This window comes from Dinoponera quadriceps, unplaced genomic scaffold (assembly GCF_001313825.1).
Source record: "Dinoponera quadriceps isolate SergipeBrazil2010 unplaced genomic scaffold, ASM131382v1 scaffold1565, whole genome shotgun sequence".
In the NCBI taxonomy this organism is placed as follows: domain Eukaryota; kingdom Metazoa; phylum Arthropoda; class Insecta; order Hymenoptera; family Formicidae; genus Dinoponera; species Dinoponera quadriceps.
This window is the reverse complement of record NW_014556124.1, coordinates 2924734-2938828: the sequence shown is the minus strand read 5'-3', so window position 1 is coordinate 2938828 and position 14095 is coordinate 2924734. Positions and strand designations below refer to the sequence as shown.

The 14095-nt window shown below is 34.6% G+C and overlaps 4 protein-coding genes across 4 annotated transcripts; all 4 read left to right on the top strand.

Annotated features, from left to right (window-relative positions):
• Nucleotides 1-1453: 1453 nt before the first annotated feature.
• LOC106746674 lies at nt 1454-2213 on the top strand. Its single transcript, XM_014623472.1, has 4 exons — nt 1454-1521; nt 1687-1803; nt 1872-1962; nt 2106-2213. The coding sequence occupies exons 1-4, from the start codon at nt 1454-1456 to the stop codon at nt 2211-2213; spliced, it is 384 nt and encodes a 127-aa protein (XP_014478958.1).
• A 48-nt stretch (nt 2214-2261) lies between these two features.
• LOC106746673 lies at nt 2262-3373 on the top strand. Its single transcript, XM_014623471.1, has 4 exons — nt 2262-2342; nt 2486-2634; nt 3116-3248; nt 3320-3373. The coding sequence occupies exons 1-4, from the start codon at nt 2262-2264 to the stop codon at nt 3371-3373; spliced, it is 417 nt and encodes a 138-aa protein (XP_014478957.1).
• Nucleotides 3374-7765: 4392 nt separating this feature from the next.
• On the top strand, nt 7766-10825 carry LOC106746672. The gene is made up of 5 exons (XM_014623470.1): nt 7766-7879; nt 8190-8335; nt 8662-8794; nt 10310-10427; nt 10821-10825. The coding sequence occupies exons 1-5, from the start codon at nt 7766-7768 to the stop codon at nt 10823-10825; spliced, it is 516 nt and encodes a 171-aa protein (XP_014478956.1).
• Nucleotides 10826-10992: 167 nt separating this feature from the next.
• Nucleotides 10993-12419, top strand: LOC106746671. Its single transcript, XM_014623468.1, has 6 exons — nt 10993-11147; nt 11250-11366; nt 11427-11487; nt 11774-11919; nt 12142-12274; nt 12366-12419. The coding sequence occupies exons 1-6, from the start codon at nt 10993-10995 to the stop codon at nt 12417-12419; spliced, it is 666 nt and encodes a 221-aa protein (XP_014478954.1).
• Nucleotides 12420-14095: the final 1676 nt, after the last annotated feature.

Sequence of the window (14095 nt, the reverse complement as noted above, 5' to 3'; positions counted from 1 at the left end):
CAAGTACGTTAACATTTTTGCAAGGAAAGGTCTGGAAGCGTTCCCTATTGAATTTTGAAAGCCTTAAAAATATCGCAAATATGGGAAATATATAATAGATACGATCTTTTAAAAACGTTTCTTCTACTATTGCAAATTTTCAACTATTTAAAACGTTCGTACAACTCGTATCTGAAAGAAATTTTTTTTCAAAATTTAATTTTCTTAGATAAAATTTTTGACATGGTGTAGAATGTTTTTAAATTTGGTAATCATTGAGATGTTTAGATAGTAGAAATAAATATGAGAGGGGAACTTTCATATTGAGAAACAAAACATATTGTTAAAATATAGATACATAAATATTAACCGCATCAAAAGCATTAAAACACATTGAAATAAAACATTTTCTTATATATTTTGCTATTTTTATATCAAACCATAATAAAATACATATATATGAGGAATTAACTTCAGAAGATTGTTTCAACCCCTAAATAGAGAAAATGTTTGCAAAAAGATTTTCTTTTCTATTTCTCGTTTTTCTGCAATATATTCAAAGTTCACGAAAAGTGACATGTGAGATTTCGAAGCCTTCCTTTGTTGGTACATTACGACCCCTCAATAAATCAACTCTTGTATTACGAATCGCTTTCATTTTATTCAGATGCAAAGACGATTCGTACGTAATTTCCCTAATTTCATAGGACCTGGCGCAATTGGCGCCATTGCAATGTAAATATCGTAATAAAATTATTGCTTGCAGCTTACGTCGTTCCTGACATTAGAATGCACTTCGGAACTCGTCATCAACGTTCTCTCTTCCACGTTATTTTTCATTACATTCGTCATTCAATATGTCTCATTTAGGCTTAACAGAGAAACTGTGAGTAGACTGTACACAATATATCATATTTGCACACACGAAGAATAATGTTTGCAAATAATGCTTGAAAAGCGACACGACCCCTTTTGTGTAACGATGAAAGCGAAACGAAATTGATTATTCTTAAACTGACAGGTAAAGTCTCTGCTAGAAGTACTTCAACGCATATACAATGAACTAGTAGACAAGAATGAGATCATTATTATGAAAAAGTACGGGCAGCTCGCGGAACGTTACATCGCTGGACTTATTAGTAAGGCAATACGATTTATTGTTCATAAAGAAACGCAATTTAACGAGCTACATTTGAAGCCATTTGGCGAGTGTGCGATTAGATTTTTGGCGCAGCGAATTTACCGATTTTGGAAAGTTTTTATTTTTTGTATTTCAGTGTGTTTAATAATCTTGGCGACTTTGATACTTTTGTATTCATTTGGGCCGCTTATTCTTGACACACTGCGTCCTTTAAACAAAACCCGACTGCGGCCCTCGTTGCAGTTTGTCACTGAATACTTCGTCAATCAAGATGACTATTTCTATCTGATCTTGCTGCATGCAATCGCAGCATTTATAATTGGTACAGTCACAATGCTGGCGACGGGATCGCTACTGATAACCTTATTTCAATATGCGTGCGGAATGTTTCGAATCGCCAGGTGAGCAAAAAAATCGGTAAGCGAAGATACAGCGGAATATGCGATGTGTACAATTTGTTATCTCCACAAACGCCGAAAAAGACATTACGTAATTGTAAATAAAGTCGGTACCTGGTTCATAGAAATTAACGTAATTCTAACACCAGAAAAACAAATTATTCGCAGCTATCGTATTGAACATGCGATGACAATTGGGACCGTACGAAGCGTAAATACAGGAAACGAGAGTTCCATTTACGAGGATTTAATTTATGCCGTAGATATTCATCGCAAAGCCATGCGGTTAGTATTTCGACCGGAAATATGTTATGACGTGACGCGCGATAACGTGTCTTCTTTCTTGTCCAAAGGTTCTCCAACATGTCAATATCAAAATTCAAAGTAATGTGCTTCATTTTAATAATTGTCGGTGTGATGTGCGGAAGTCTCAATTACCTTCGAGTAAGACATATTTCCCGTTTTCAATTTTCACTATATTTTAAATAAAAACACCTGCAAACTCGGCCGAAATTGATCTCGATTGAAATTCTCTTGGCGACCTTTAATGATTATTAGCTCTGAATTGTAACATGCTCGTGCCTTAGATTTTTCAAGCGCTGACAGCCAAATACAATTACGTCGGAGAACTCTCGGTGTCCGTTACGTTCGTGATTGTCCATTTCTTCTATTTGGCCGTAAGCAANATGTTATGACGTGACGCGCGATAACGTGTCTTCTTTCTTGTCCAAAGGTTCTCCAACATGTCAATATCAAAATTCAAAGTAATGTGCTTCATTTTAATAATTGTCGGTGTGATGTGCGGAAGTCTCAATTACCTTCGAGTAAGACATATTTCCCGTTTTCAATTTTCACTATATTTTAAATAAAAACACCTGCAAACTCGGCCGAAATTGATCTCGATTGAAATTCTCTTGGCGACCTTTAATGATTATTAGCTCTGAATTGTAACATGCTCGTGCCTTAGATTTTTCAAGCGCTGACAGCCAAATACAATTACGTCGGAGAACTCTCGGTGTCCGTTACGTTCGTGATTGTCCATTTCTTCTATTTGGCCATAAGCAGTTACATCGGACAGGAGATCATAGATCACAATAACCACGTATTCGCAACCATGTAAGTGACATATCACAATCTCACTAGCACAGAGGGACCAAAAGAATTAATCTCGTTGAAATATAGTAATTTCCTTCACCAACTGTATCTACTTATTATTCCAACAAAAAAGGACCAATAACAATATTTGCATATTAGATTACCTTTACTAACATTAGAGTTGCACATATTACAAAAATAATCTCCTGACTTTAATCCATTGTATGATTAGAGTTACAAATTCCAAATACATATTTCTTAGTGCGACTTCCTCACGAGGGCACTCGTTCTTCGATGCGCGATTCTAAATTTTAATGAGAATCGTCGGTAATCATCTTCTCGAATTTTCTCCTATATAAATTTCTCTTCGATAAACATGAAGAAATTTCATCGAAAAATATAAATTAACAAACCTGATTGACCCGAATAGCATAGAACGAATATGTAATAATTGTTTATGTTTTCCTTCCCCGCATTGCATTCTTACGTCGTCATCTTGCAGATATAACATTGAATGGTACGGGACATCCTTAAACGTACAAAAGATGATACTATTTTTATTACAGAGGGGTAACAAGGCCTTTAATATAAATATCGGAGGATTGATTGTGGGATCGTTACAGGGCGCCGCCACGGTAACATTAAATTGACTCGATATGTTTTGTTTAGAAGAACTAATCAAAACTAGAAACTCATATTTTTGTAGATAATAAGTACCTCGATATCTTATTTCACCTTTCTTTACTCCACGCGGCACTGACACGAGATTTAATACAATGGAATAAACCTTAGTAGAAGAACTCTAGACACAAAAGATACACAAAAGATACTCGCTGTAATCTTATGACATCCATCATATTAGACCATTTAAAGTTAGCCAACGAACGAAATGCATTTGTACCAAGCATGTATTGATGCCAAGGAAATAACAAAAGAAAACGGAACAAGCATGACAATCTTATTAGTTAAATTATAGTAACATATAATTTGTGATTTTAACTGAAGGAAAATTTATAAGTAAAGCGTTAACGCATAAAGAGCTTAACGGTCGAAAACAAACATAACGTTTGTATACATTAAAACAAAATCGGAATGACACTTCCTCGTTTCGTAGAAGTTTTACACACGTTTCATTATTTTACGTAGTCGTAACATGGATAAGATTTTTGAAGAAAGGTAAGGTGTCAGAAAAACGTTAGGAAGAATGCAAAACCTCGATATCTACGGCGAAATGTACGTGAAGGCAATCGGGAGACAGTCGGTATGTCAGCTTTTAAGGTAGAAAGTCTGATGCCTCGTCGAACATTCCGACTAACAAGTGTGTGCACCGAAATAAAAAACGTAAAAAACGCTTCATTATTCGATGATGACTGTAAATGTACAAGTCTTCGATCAACAAGTAGCCCCGCTGACATTTTTTTGAGAAATAAATGTCCATTTCGAAACGACCCACCGACCACTTCGCTAGTGGAAACGCTTCCTTGGTTGCGAGTATTCCTATCTCATTGTTATTTCCCGCTGCTTTGCTTTAGGTTGATGTAAAATTGAAGCTATTAACGTTGGTGTATAGTTGAAGTAGAACTGGAATTGTACAAATAGCGAGATTAAAAAATTTATATTAATAATTAAGTAAAATAAACAATAAACAATAAATTCGTGAAAAATGAAAGGCTAAGCAGTTTATCACTTTATTTACTCGAATGTTATCGAAACATTAAAGTATATTAAAAAATATTTAATAAAAATACTTATGAAAATTAGAAAATAAAAAATAAGTCACTATATTATAAAAGCCTATGCATCTGCAAAGGTGTACGTCCTTTATATTTTTCCTGAAAGATTAGTTTAGAATTTAAGTATTACAGAAATTTTTAAGTATAATTTAGAATTTAAATACTAAAATGCTTCATATTTAACAATTAATTATTTATGAACACATGCGAGATTGGAAAATGGATGGAAAACGATAATGTTAAAAATTCCAACTTTAATATGTAATGTTTATATACTAAATATTTCAGAACAATGTATCGGAAACTAACAATTTTTAAGATTATTTAAATATTCTTAGATAAAGATGTTATTTCCAACATTATCTTCTTTTATAACACAACTCATCCAGTAAAATGATATCTTCAAAACACGTATAAAAGAATTATTGCGTAACCGCGACATCTTAGATTTTCCAGATTATATCTTACGAAGATAACAAATATGTGGTACTATTGCCTCACATACGTATCTATTGTTCCTGTATATATATTGTTCGCGAGCTTCTACGCTCAGGATATTATGGATAACAACAACGACGTATTTACAACCGTATAAATGAATCGCCACAGTATGGCACATGCACGAGTGTTTGTATCNTTATGGATAACAACAACGACGTATTTACAACCGTATAAATGAATCGCCACGGTATGGCACATGCACGAGTGTTCGTATTGCGATGTTATCAATGAATGTTGAGTATTGTACACGAAACGAACGAAATACCTGCACTCATTAAAATTATGAGAAGTCTCCAAAAAATACTCGCCAATTTTTCGTTATTTCGCAGATACAGCGTGGTACATAGCTCTTATAAAAAAAGATTATGTTGTTTCTGTTGAACAACGAGTCGATGAGTCGATGTGTCGATAATATGCCAGGATACTCATGGACAGAAAAATAACGACGCATTTATTCGATGAGTTTCACAAAGCATCCCATGCCTCATAAGAGAATTTGCTTTTTATAATTATTTTATAATTCTCAGAAGATATATTTCTTACTGAATACGAAGATGCGTTGCGAAACTCATTGAGAAAAAGTGTCGTAACCATCCTATCCATGACTGCACCTTTCCAAGACAGGTGGACTGATGCTTCTACACAAAGATTCAGCGTGATCTGCGAGCGTGCATGCGACAGAACGAAACGCACGGTGACGCACTCGCCAAGGGAATAACTTTCACGCCTGCGTTCGAACGACAAAGCAGCCCCTCCGCGTGTATTTGTATTGTATGAGAAATAAACATCTGTCAAATTTCTTTCGGTGTCGTATCGATCGTTTAATCATACAGCACTTCTCACGAGAAGCGTGCTGAACCGCGAGTGTCGCTTTCTCACGGTGGTGTTTTCCCTATCATTTTTTTCCGCGCCGTTCCCGTTAAATTGTGTAATTAATGTTAGAATTTCTGCCGGAGGGTGCGAAACCATAGAATATTCAATGAAGCGATCGAAAAAGCGGGATGAGCGACACTTCACGAGGTTTTTCGCGGTCACATGTGTCTCGCCGCTCGCCGAAGGATGATCTGCATCGAATCGCTGCACATTAGCCTCAGTCGGTCTCTATTGCTCGCTGTTGGCTTATGGCCTTACCAGCAATCCAAGCTGGTGCAATTACAACTAATCTTGTTTCTCGGTATTTTGACAACCTTCATTTTATTTCAAGTACGTTAACATTTTTGCAAGGAAAGGTCTGGAGGCGTTGCCCATCAAGTTTGAGAAGCCTTAAATATATAGCAAATATGAAAAATATATAATAGATACGATCTTTTTATAATGTTTTTTCTGCTATTGCAAATGTAAAACTATTTAAAACACGACGTTCACACAACTCGTATCTAAAAAAAAAGTACGATTCCAAAAATGAATTTTCTTGTGTACAATTTTTGAGATTGTCTAAATTTTTTTTTAATTTTGTCCTTACTGAGATGTTTAATTCGGAAAAATAAATATAAGAGGAGAGCTTATATATTCAGAAATAAAATATTTTGTAAAAAATTTAGATACATAAATATTAATTGGTTTAAAAATATCGTACAATTTTTATATAAAAGATTATTCTATATTTCTTGCAACTTTAATATCCACCCATAATCAAATACACATATGTATGGAATTAACTTTGGGGGGTGTGTTAACACCTAGGTAAAGAAAATGTTGATAAAAAATTTACTTCTCTTATTTTTCGCTTTACTGCAATATATCTAAAGCTCACGAAAAGTGGCGAGTGAAATTTCCAAAATTTCCTTTATTTGTACGTTACGATCGGGCAATAAATCAACATTTGCACTACCTCTCCAATCATTTTCATCTTATTCAGATACAAAGACAATTCATGATTAATCTCTCTAATTGCATAGGAAATAAAATTAGGGTGATTGTGATGTAATCGTCAGAATAAAATTATTGCCCGCAGTTAACGTCGTTCCTGACTTTACAATGCACTTCGGAACTCGTCATCAACGTTCTATCTTCCACGTTATTTTTCACTACCTTCGTCATCAAATATATCTCATTTAGGCTTAACAGAGAAACTGTAAGTAGACTGTACACCGTATATTGTATTTGCACACACGAAACATAATGTTTGAGAATAATGTTTGAAAAACGACACGACCCCTTTTGTGCTACGATGAAAGCGAAACGGAATTGATTACTTTTAAACTGACAGGTGAAGTTTATGCTGGAACTACTTCAGCGTATCTACAATGAACTACAAGACAAGAATGAGATCATTATTATGAAAAAGTACGGACAGCTTGCGGAACGTTACACCACTGGACTTATTAGTAAGGAAATTCGATTTATTTTTCATAAAGAAACGTAACTTAACATATTACATTTGAGGCCATATAGCAAGTGTGCGATTAGATTTTTGGCACAGCGAGTTTATCGATTTTAGAAACTTTTTATTCCTCGTTTTTCAGTGCTTTTAATAATCTTGGCGACTTTCATACTTTCGTATTCATTTGGCCCGCTTATTCTTGACACACTGTCTCCTTTAAACAAGTCCCGACTGCGGCCCTCGTTGCAGTTTGTCACCGAATATTTCATCAATCAAAACGACTACTTCTATCTGATCTTGCTGCACGCAATTGCAGCTTTTATAATTGGTGCAGCTACAATGCTGGCAACGGGAACGCTATTGGTAACCTTTCTTCAATATGCGTGCGGAATGTTTCGAATCGCCAGGTGAGGAAGAAAATCGGTAAACGGAGATATATGGGAATCCGTATATACGTTGTGCGCAATACGTCCTCTCGACAAACGCGGAGAAAAGCTTCATGTAATTGTAAATAAAGTCGATATTTGTTTCATAGAAATTAACGTAATTATAACAGTAAAAACAAATCATTCGTAGCTATCGTATTGAACACGCGATGACAATCGAGACTGTACAAAGAAACAATGCGGGAAACGACAGATCCATTTACGGAGATTTAATCTACGCCGTGGATATCCACCGTAAAGCCATGCAGTTGGTATTCTGCCCGGTAATACGTTATAATGTATCGTGTGATAATGTGTCCTCTTTCTTTCTGTTCGAAGGTTCTCCAACATGTCAATATCCAAATTCAAAGTAATGTTCTTCCTTTTAATAATAGTTGGTGTGATCTGCGAAAGTCTCAATTACCTTCGTGTAAGACATCGTGTAATTTATTATTACATTTCCCGTTTTTTTGTTTGTACCTTTTTTTTATAAAGATATTTGCAAACTCGGCCGAGATTGATTTCCATCGAGATTTCGCTTGGCGACTTTCAATGATTAGTTCTCGCATGAATTGTTGTATGTTCGTGCCTTAGCTTTTTCAAGCGCTAACAGCCGAATACAACAACGTCGGGGAGCTCTCGGTACTCATTATGTTCATAATTCATTTCTCTTACTTGGCCATAGGCAGTTACATGGCACAGGAGATCATAGATCACAATAACCACGTGTTCGCAACCGTGTAAGTGACATATCGCAATCTCACTCGCACTGAAAGACCAAAAAAGTTAATATCGCTAAAATATAGTAATTTTCTTCACCAACCGTATCTTCATATTGTTCCAACAAAAGAGGAGCAATAACAATATATACATATTAGATTACTGTCACTAACATTAGAGTAACACTTATTACAAAAATGATCGTCTGATTTTAATTCACTGTATGATTATAGTTACAAATTCCAAATTGACAAACCCGATTAAACGAATTCGTGTAGAGAGAATATATGATAATTATTTGCGATTCCTTTCCCCGCAATTGTATTGTTGCGTTGTCATCTTGCAGATACAACGTTCAATGGTACGTGGCATCCTTGAACGTACAGAAGATGGTATTATTTTTATTACAAAGGGGTAACAAGGCCTTTAATATAAATATCGGAGGATTGATTGTGGGATCGTTACAGGGCGCCGCCACGGTAAGATTATTTTGACTCGATATGTTTTGTTTAGAAAAACTAATCAAAACGAGAAACTCATATTGTTGTAGATAATGAGTACCTCGATATCTTACTTCACCTTTCTTTACTCCACGCGGCACTGACACGAGATTTAATACAATGGAATAAACCTTAGTGAAAGAATCCTAGACACAAACGATACTCGCCGTAATCAGTATCAATCAGATCAGTTAAAGTTAGCCAATGTACAAATACATTTGTAGGTGCCAAGAAAATGACAAAGAAAAAAATGTAACATATACGACACTCTTCTTAGTAAAATTATAGTAACATATAATTTGTGACTTTAAGAAAATACAAGAAAGAACGCAAATCTGCGATACAATGTACGTAAGGACCTCACCAAATATAATAATCGACAGTTAATATGTCGATTTTTAAGATAGAAAGGTTGATACTTCGCCGAAAGTGCCGACATAACTGACAGGTGTGCGCACTGGAAAGTGAAGCGCAAAGGGAAAACGCTCCGCTGCACTGTGTCGATTGCACATGCGCAGCTTTCGATCAACAAGTGGCTTTATTGACATTTTTCTTTCGCGACGGGAAATAAACATTTGTTAAAATGACATCTATTTTGAATCGATCGCACGACCTACCGACGATTTCGCTGGCGGAAATGCTTTCTTGGTTCGGCAAGTGTTTCTATCTCACGGCTATATTTCGCGTCGCTTTGAGTTAGATTGCTAGAAAATTGAGCCATTTATGTTAGTGTACAGTTAAAATAGGGATGTAATTGTACAAATAGCACAATTGGAAAATTTTATCGGGCTGCTAGTAAGTGGGCGTGAACAAAACTTTGACGACTTGCTCCTCGTCAAAAATATCGTGGTGCTGGCAGAGAGATGGTCTGTTTCGATTTATACCAACATTTTAACGTCAACCGGATCCTTTTGCTAGCGATCGGCTTATGGCCTTATCATCGAACGAAGCTCGCCCTAATTCAGATAATTTTGATTTCTGGTATTCTTACGAGCTTCATTTTATTACAGGTACATAAAATGATACTATTAATTGCAGCGATTTTTTTGAATTTAAAAGAAATTATATAATATTAAATACATAAATGTGTGTGTATAATAATAGCATATTTGATTATTACCGTCTTCGACAATTGTAAACTTTGCGTTGAATTATTGCGTGTGAAAACGCGACTGACTATTCTGCAGACACGCAGTTTCTTAACCAAGTAGATAAATATTTTCATTCCCTTTCATTCATGAATTTGTCACTTGCAGTTCGCAACATTCATAACTTCAAAATATACTCCGGACCTTGTCATCAATATTTTATCCATTTCGTTCATTTTCATCATTCATCTTATTAAATACAACACGTTCCTGTTAAAAATCCAAAATGTAAGTCGAGCATTTGTGTGCACTTTAATAAGTTAAATGACAAATCAATTTTTTATATGCCACAATAAATCGTAAAATATTACACTAAAGGATGACGTAAATTCGTCTTCATTGGCAGGTGAAATATTTATTGGATCAACTTGAGCAAATCTGTAGCGAGCTAAAGAATAAGAAAGAGATTGCTATCTTAGAAAATTATGCGACCGTCATAAAACGTTTTACCATTATAATTACACGTAAGGAAACATTCTTTGATTTCTATTTGTTTCTGTTAATGAATAAAATAAGCTTAAAAATTAACGGCCAAGCATTTTGCTATTCTGCCTGCCTTATTTTTACCAAAACATAAAAGTGTAATATAAAATATCTAATAAAAAGTAAATACAAAAATAAGTAACGAAAAATGTAAATATAGAAGTTTGCGTATCTGTAGAAACACACATCCTTTTTAATATTTTATTGAAAGTATAATTATATAGAATTAAAATATTCAAAGAGTATTCTGTACTTATATTCAATAATTCGTTCTTTTGCGAGAGTACACCAGACTGGGAAGTGCTTGGAGAATGATATAGTTGGAGCTTTTTAACTTTAACATTCGATGCTTTAATGTTTTTTTTTTATTTTAGAATAATATATTGAAAGTTTCGAAAGTAACAATTTTTAAAACTGTCTATTTGAACATCCCTAGTGCTTTCAGTGTTCTACCTAGTTATGACTAATCTCCTGCCAATGTGGCCGCGCATTCTTGATATTTTTTTGCTTGTGAATGACACCCGACCACGACGAGTGATATTAATTATGAGTGACTATTTCCTCGATCAAAAAAAATACTTCTATTTCATTCTGCTGCACACGAACGCGACTCTTTGTGTAGGGACGCTCGTAACTATAGCAACCGGGACAATGCTCGCGGGATATCTCAAACATGTTTGCGGGATGTTCAGAATCGCCAGGTAAAGAAGTGAGCGAATACATGAATACAATCGTACAAATGTGGGTAGAATTTCACCCATTTCCAATGAGTTTCAAATAATAATAGCCAAAATTACTTGTAGTTATCGTATGGAGCAAGCAATAAATATCAATATTGTGGAAGATGTTAGTCCGGTGGAAGAGATAATGATTTGTAAGAAAATAATTTATGCTGTGGATATTCATCGCAAAGCTATGAGGTAATCATTCAACGACAGCTATATGGTATGTACAATAATTATATTATTCTGTTGTCGAAGGTTCACTAAACTCGTTCTATCCACATTCGAGGGTATGTTCCTTTTCCTATTAGTGTTTGGTGTGAGTTGCTTGAGTCTTAATCTTTTCCGCGTGAGTCTTCTTTCAGTCTAAACATATTTTAAAAATAGCATTGTAGCAATTCATAAAATCCGAATTCTTAAAATACGTAACTAAAAGTTACATAATATCTAATAACTATATAAATAATAAAGATCTAAATATGCAATTGTGATAATAAAAAAAATTATAAATTTTACGAAACAAAGAAAATTTTATTTACTGATTGCTCTTCTATCTTAAATTTCTAATTTTATCTAATGTAACTCATCTTAGACTCGTACTTCAGATTTCTCAGATCGTGACGTTTGGGGATGATATTGAAGAATTTATATTACGTATCGCGTTCGTAGTTACCATTCTTTTATATATATTCCTGATGAACTATGTCGCACAGGAAATTATGGATTCTAATGAGCACATATTTGTGACAGCGTAAGAGAGTTATTGTATTTACATGTGTGAAATAACTTGCTCCAGCTGAGTCGCTTTGTGATTACAACTTATGAAACGAATACGAATATTTATAGCGAATATAAATAAATAGAAGATGCGTAATTTATTGAGCGCTCTGGGACAACCGCAGATATATATAAACGTTCGTTGATAATTATTCTGTCTCTTCTTCCAATTATCACTCACTAATGTTTTCCGTAGATACAATATCCGTTGGTACGTAGCTCCGTTGCACATACAAAAGATGATCCTGTTTTTGTTGCAAAAGGGCACTAAGGCTTTCACATTAAATTTCGGTGGATTGTTCGTGGCATCTTTAGAAAGTGCCTCCACGGTCAGAATAATATTTCACATTACATCGCAATACATCAAACATACAGAATATTACGAATGAACGTTACAAAGAAAGACAATTTTCCTTACAGTTGGCAAGTGCCTCTATATCTTATTTCACCATCCTTTATTCCACGCGACAATGACGTAAGAATTAATTGTTAATTACTAAATAATAATATAATATATATGCGTTCAAAGAGAGCTTAGTTAAACACTAGCAAAAAGCCGACTAAAATATTAGATAGAAACTTTGCCGATTTACACGGAAAAAAAATTAGTATCTGTTCAAGACATATATTCATATATAAGAAAGAATATATAATGTTATATGAAAATAAAACTAGCTTATATGAAAAAAATTCTATATAACTTCACTAAATATATTATATTCAAATTACTCAAGAATAATTTTCATAAATTGAGAGGAAGGAATATTTATAAAGATATTAAATAGAAAGATCGATATCTTCAAACCAAGAATTGTATCAATTTGAAGATATCTTTCTATTTAATAATTTTCCTCTCAATTTAGGAAAATTATTTTTGAATAATAAGAATATGACATTTTTAGTGAAACTATGTAGAATTTCTTCATGTAAGCAAGTTTTATCTTTATATAAAATTATATATTCTTGCTTGTATGTAAGAACATGAGTTTTGAATTGATACTAATTTTTCCCGTATATGAATAAAGTCGCAAAAATGTGATAGATACTAAGTAGCTCATACCAGGGCGAACGTAAAACCGAGATATTTTCAGTAAAAAAGCGGCCTCTTATCGGTATAACAAATTGATAGCCGGTATGTTGGTTTCGAAGGCAGGAAGACTAACGTCTCTTCAAAGTATCAAACCTAATTTGCGAGTGTATGCACAAGAATGAAGCAAGTGAAAACGCGTTGCTGCGCGAGGTGGTAACTGCATCTGCGTGGCGCTTCATCGACAAGTGTGTACTCTCGCTAATATTTTCTCGATGAGAAATAAACGTCCATTGAAATTACGTTTGTATTCAATCGATTACGCAACTACCGTACTTTTCACCGGCGAATACGTTAAACCGCGAGTGTCCCTATCACACGGTGATATTTCGCGCCACTTTGCGCTACGTTTATGTCAAATTAGATCGTCTACGTTGTTACATAGTTAGAATAGAAATAGAGTTGGGAAAATGGTAAGACTGAAATATACGACCGAACGGTCGAAAAGTGGGGATGGGCGAAGCCTCGACGGCTTCCTCACCGTCAAACGTATCGCAGCGTCCGCAGAGAGATGATCTGTATACAAACTGAACATTTTAACGTCAATCGGATTCTTTTGCTGGCGATTGGCTTATGGCCTTATCAGCAATCGAAACTCGTCCGGGTTCAGATAATCTTAATTATCGGTATTCTGACAAGCTCCATCGTATTCCAAGTACGTAAAGTAATCCGTGCTGCTAGTTATGGAAACCGTTCATCTTTTTTTTAGTGTAGATACAATTAATAATATTAATATTAATACAACTATTGTGCAATGTGATTGCAAACTGCTCGCTGTATTACGAGGCGCCTAAGAATGTAGTTGACTGTTTTAAACTCGCATTTTGCAGCCTGAATAGAAAAATCGATTCATTTTAATGTCATTAAAAAAAAAATTTATCAATTGCAGCTTACGGCCTTTTTAACCACAGAATGTACTCCGGAATTTATTATCAATGTTCTTTCTATCACATGTATCTCCATTATTTATCTCATTAAATACAACGCGTTTCGCATAAACACTCAAAATGTAAGGTAATCATTTTGTGTATATATCCTATTAGAAATGCTTCTCATAAGTGAA

Bases quoted from the DNA above. Each gene is read 5' to 3' on its own strand.
- LOC106746673 (XM_014623471.1), top strand. From the start codon at position 2,262: ATGTCAATATCAAAATTCAAAGTAATGTGCTTCATTTTAATAATTGTC. The intron at 2,343-2,485 runs GTAAGACATATT...CTCGTGCCTTAG, and splicing joins GAAGTCTCAATTACCTTCGA to ATTTTTCAAGCGCTGACAGC. The intron at 3,249-3,319 runs GTAACATTAAAT...ATATTTTTGTAG, and splicing joins CGTTACAGGGCGCCGCCACG to ATAATAAGTACCTCGATATC.
- LOC106746671 (XM_014623468.1), top strand. From the start codon at position 10,993: ATGAGTGACTATTTCCTCGATCAAAAAAAATACTTCTATTTCATTCTG. The intron at 11,488-11,773 runs GTGAGTTGCTTG...CTCGTACTTCAG, and splicing joins TTTTCCTATTAGTGTTTGGT to ATTTCTCAGATCGTGACGTT. The intron at 11,920-12,141 runs GTAAGAGAGTTA...TGTTTTCCGTAG, and splicing joins GAGCACATATTTGTGACAGC to ATACAATATCCGTTGGTACG.
- LOC106746672 (XM_014623470.1), top strand. From the start codon at position 7,766: ATGACAATCGAGACTGTACAAAGAAACAATGCGGGAAACGACAGATCC. The intron at 7,880-8,189 runs GTAATACGTTAT...TTCGTGCCTTAG, and splicing joins TGCAGTTGGTATTCTGCCCG to CTTTTTCAAGCGCTAACAGC. The intron at 8,795-10,309 runs GTAAGATTATTT...CTTCATTGGCAG, and splicing joins CGTTACAGGGCGCCGCCACG to GTGAAATATTTATTGGATCA.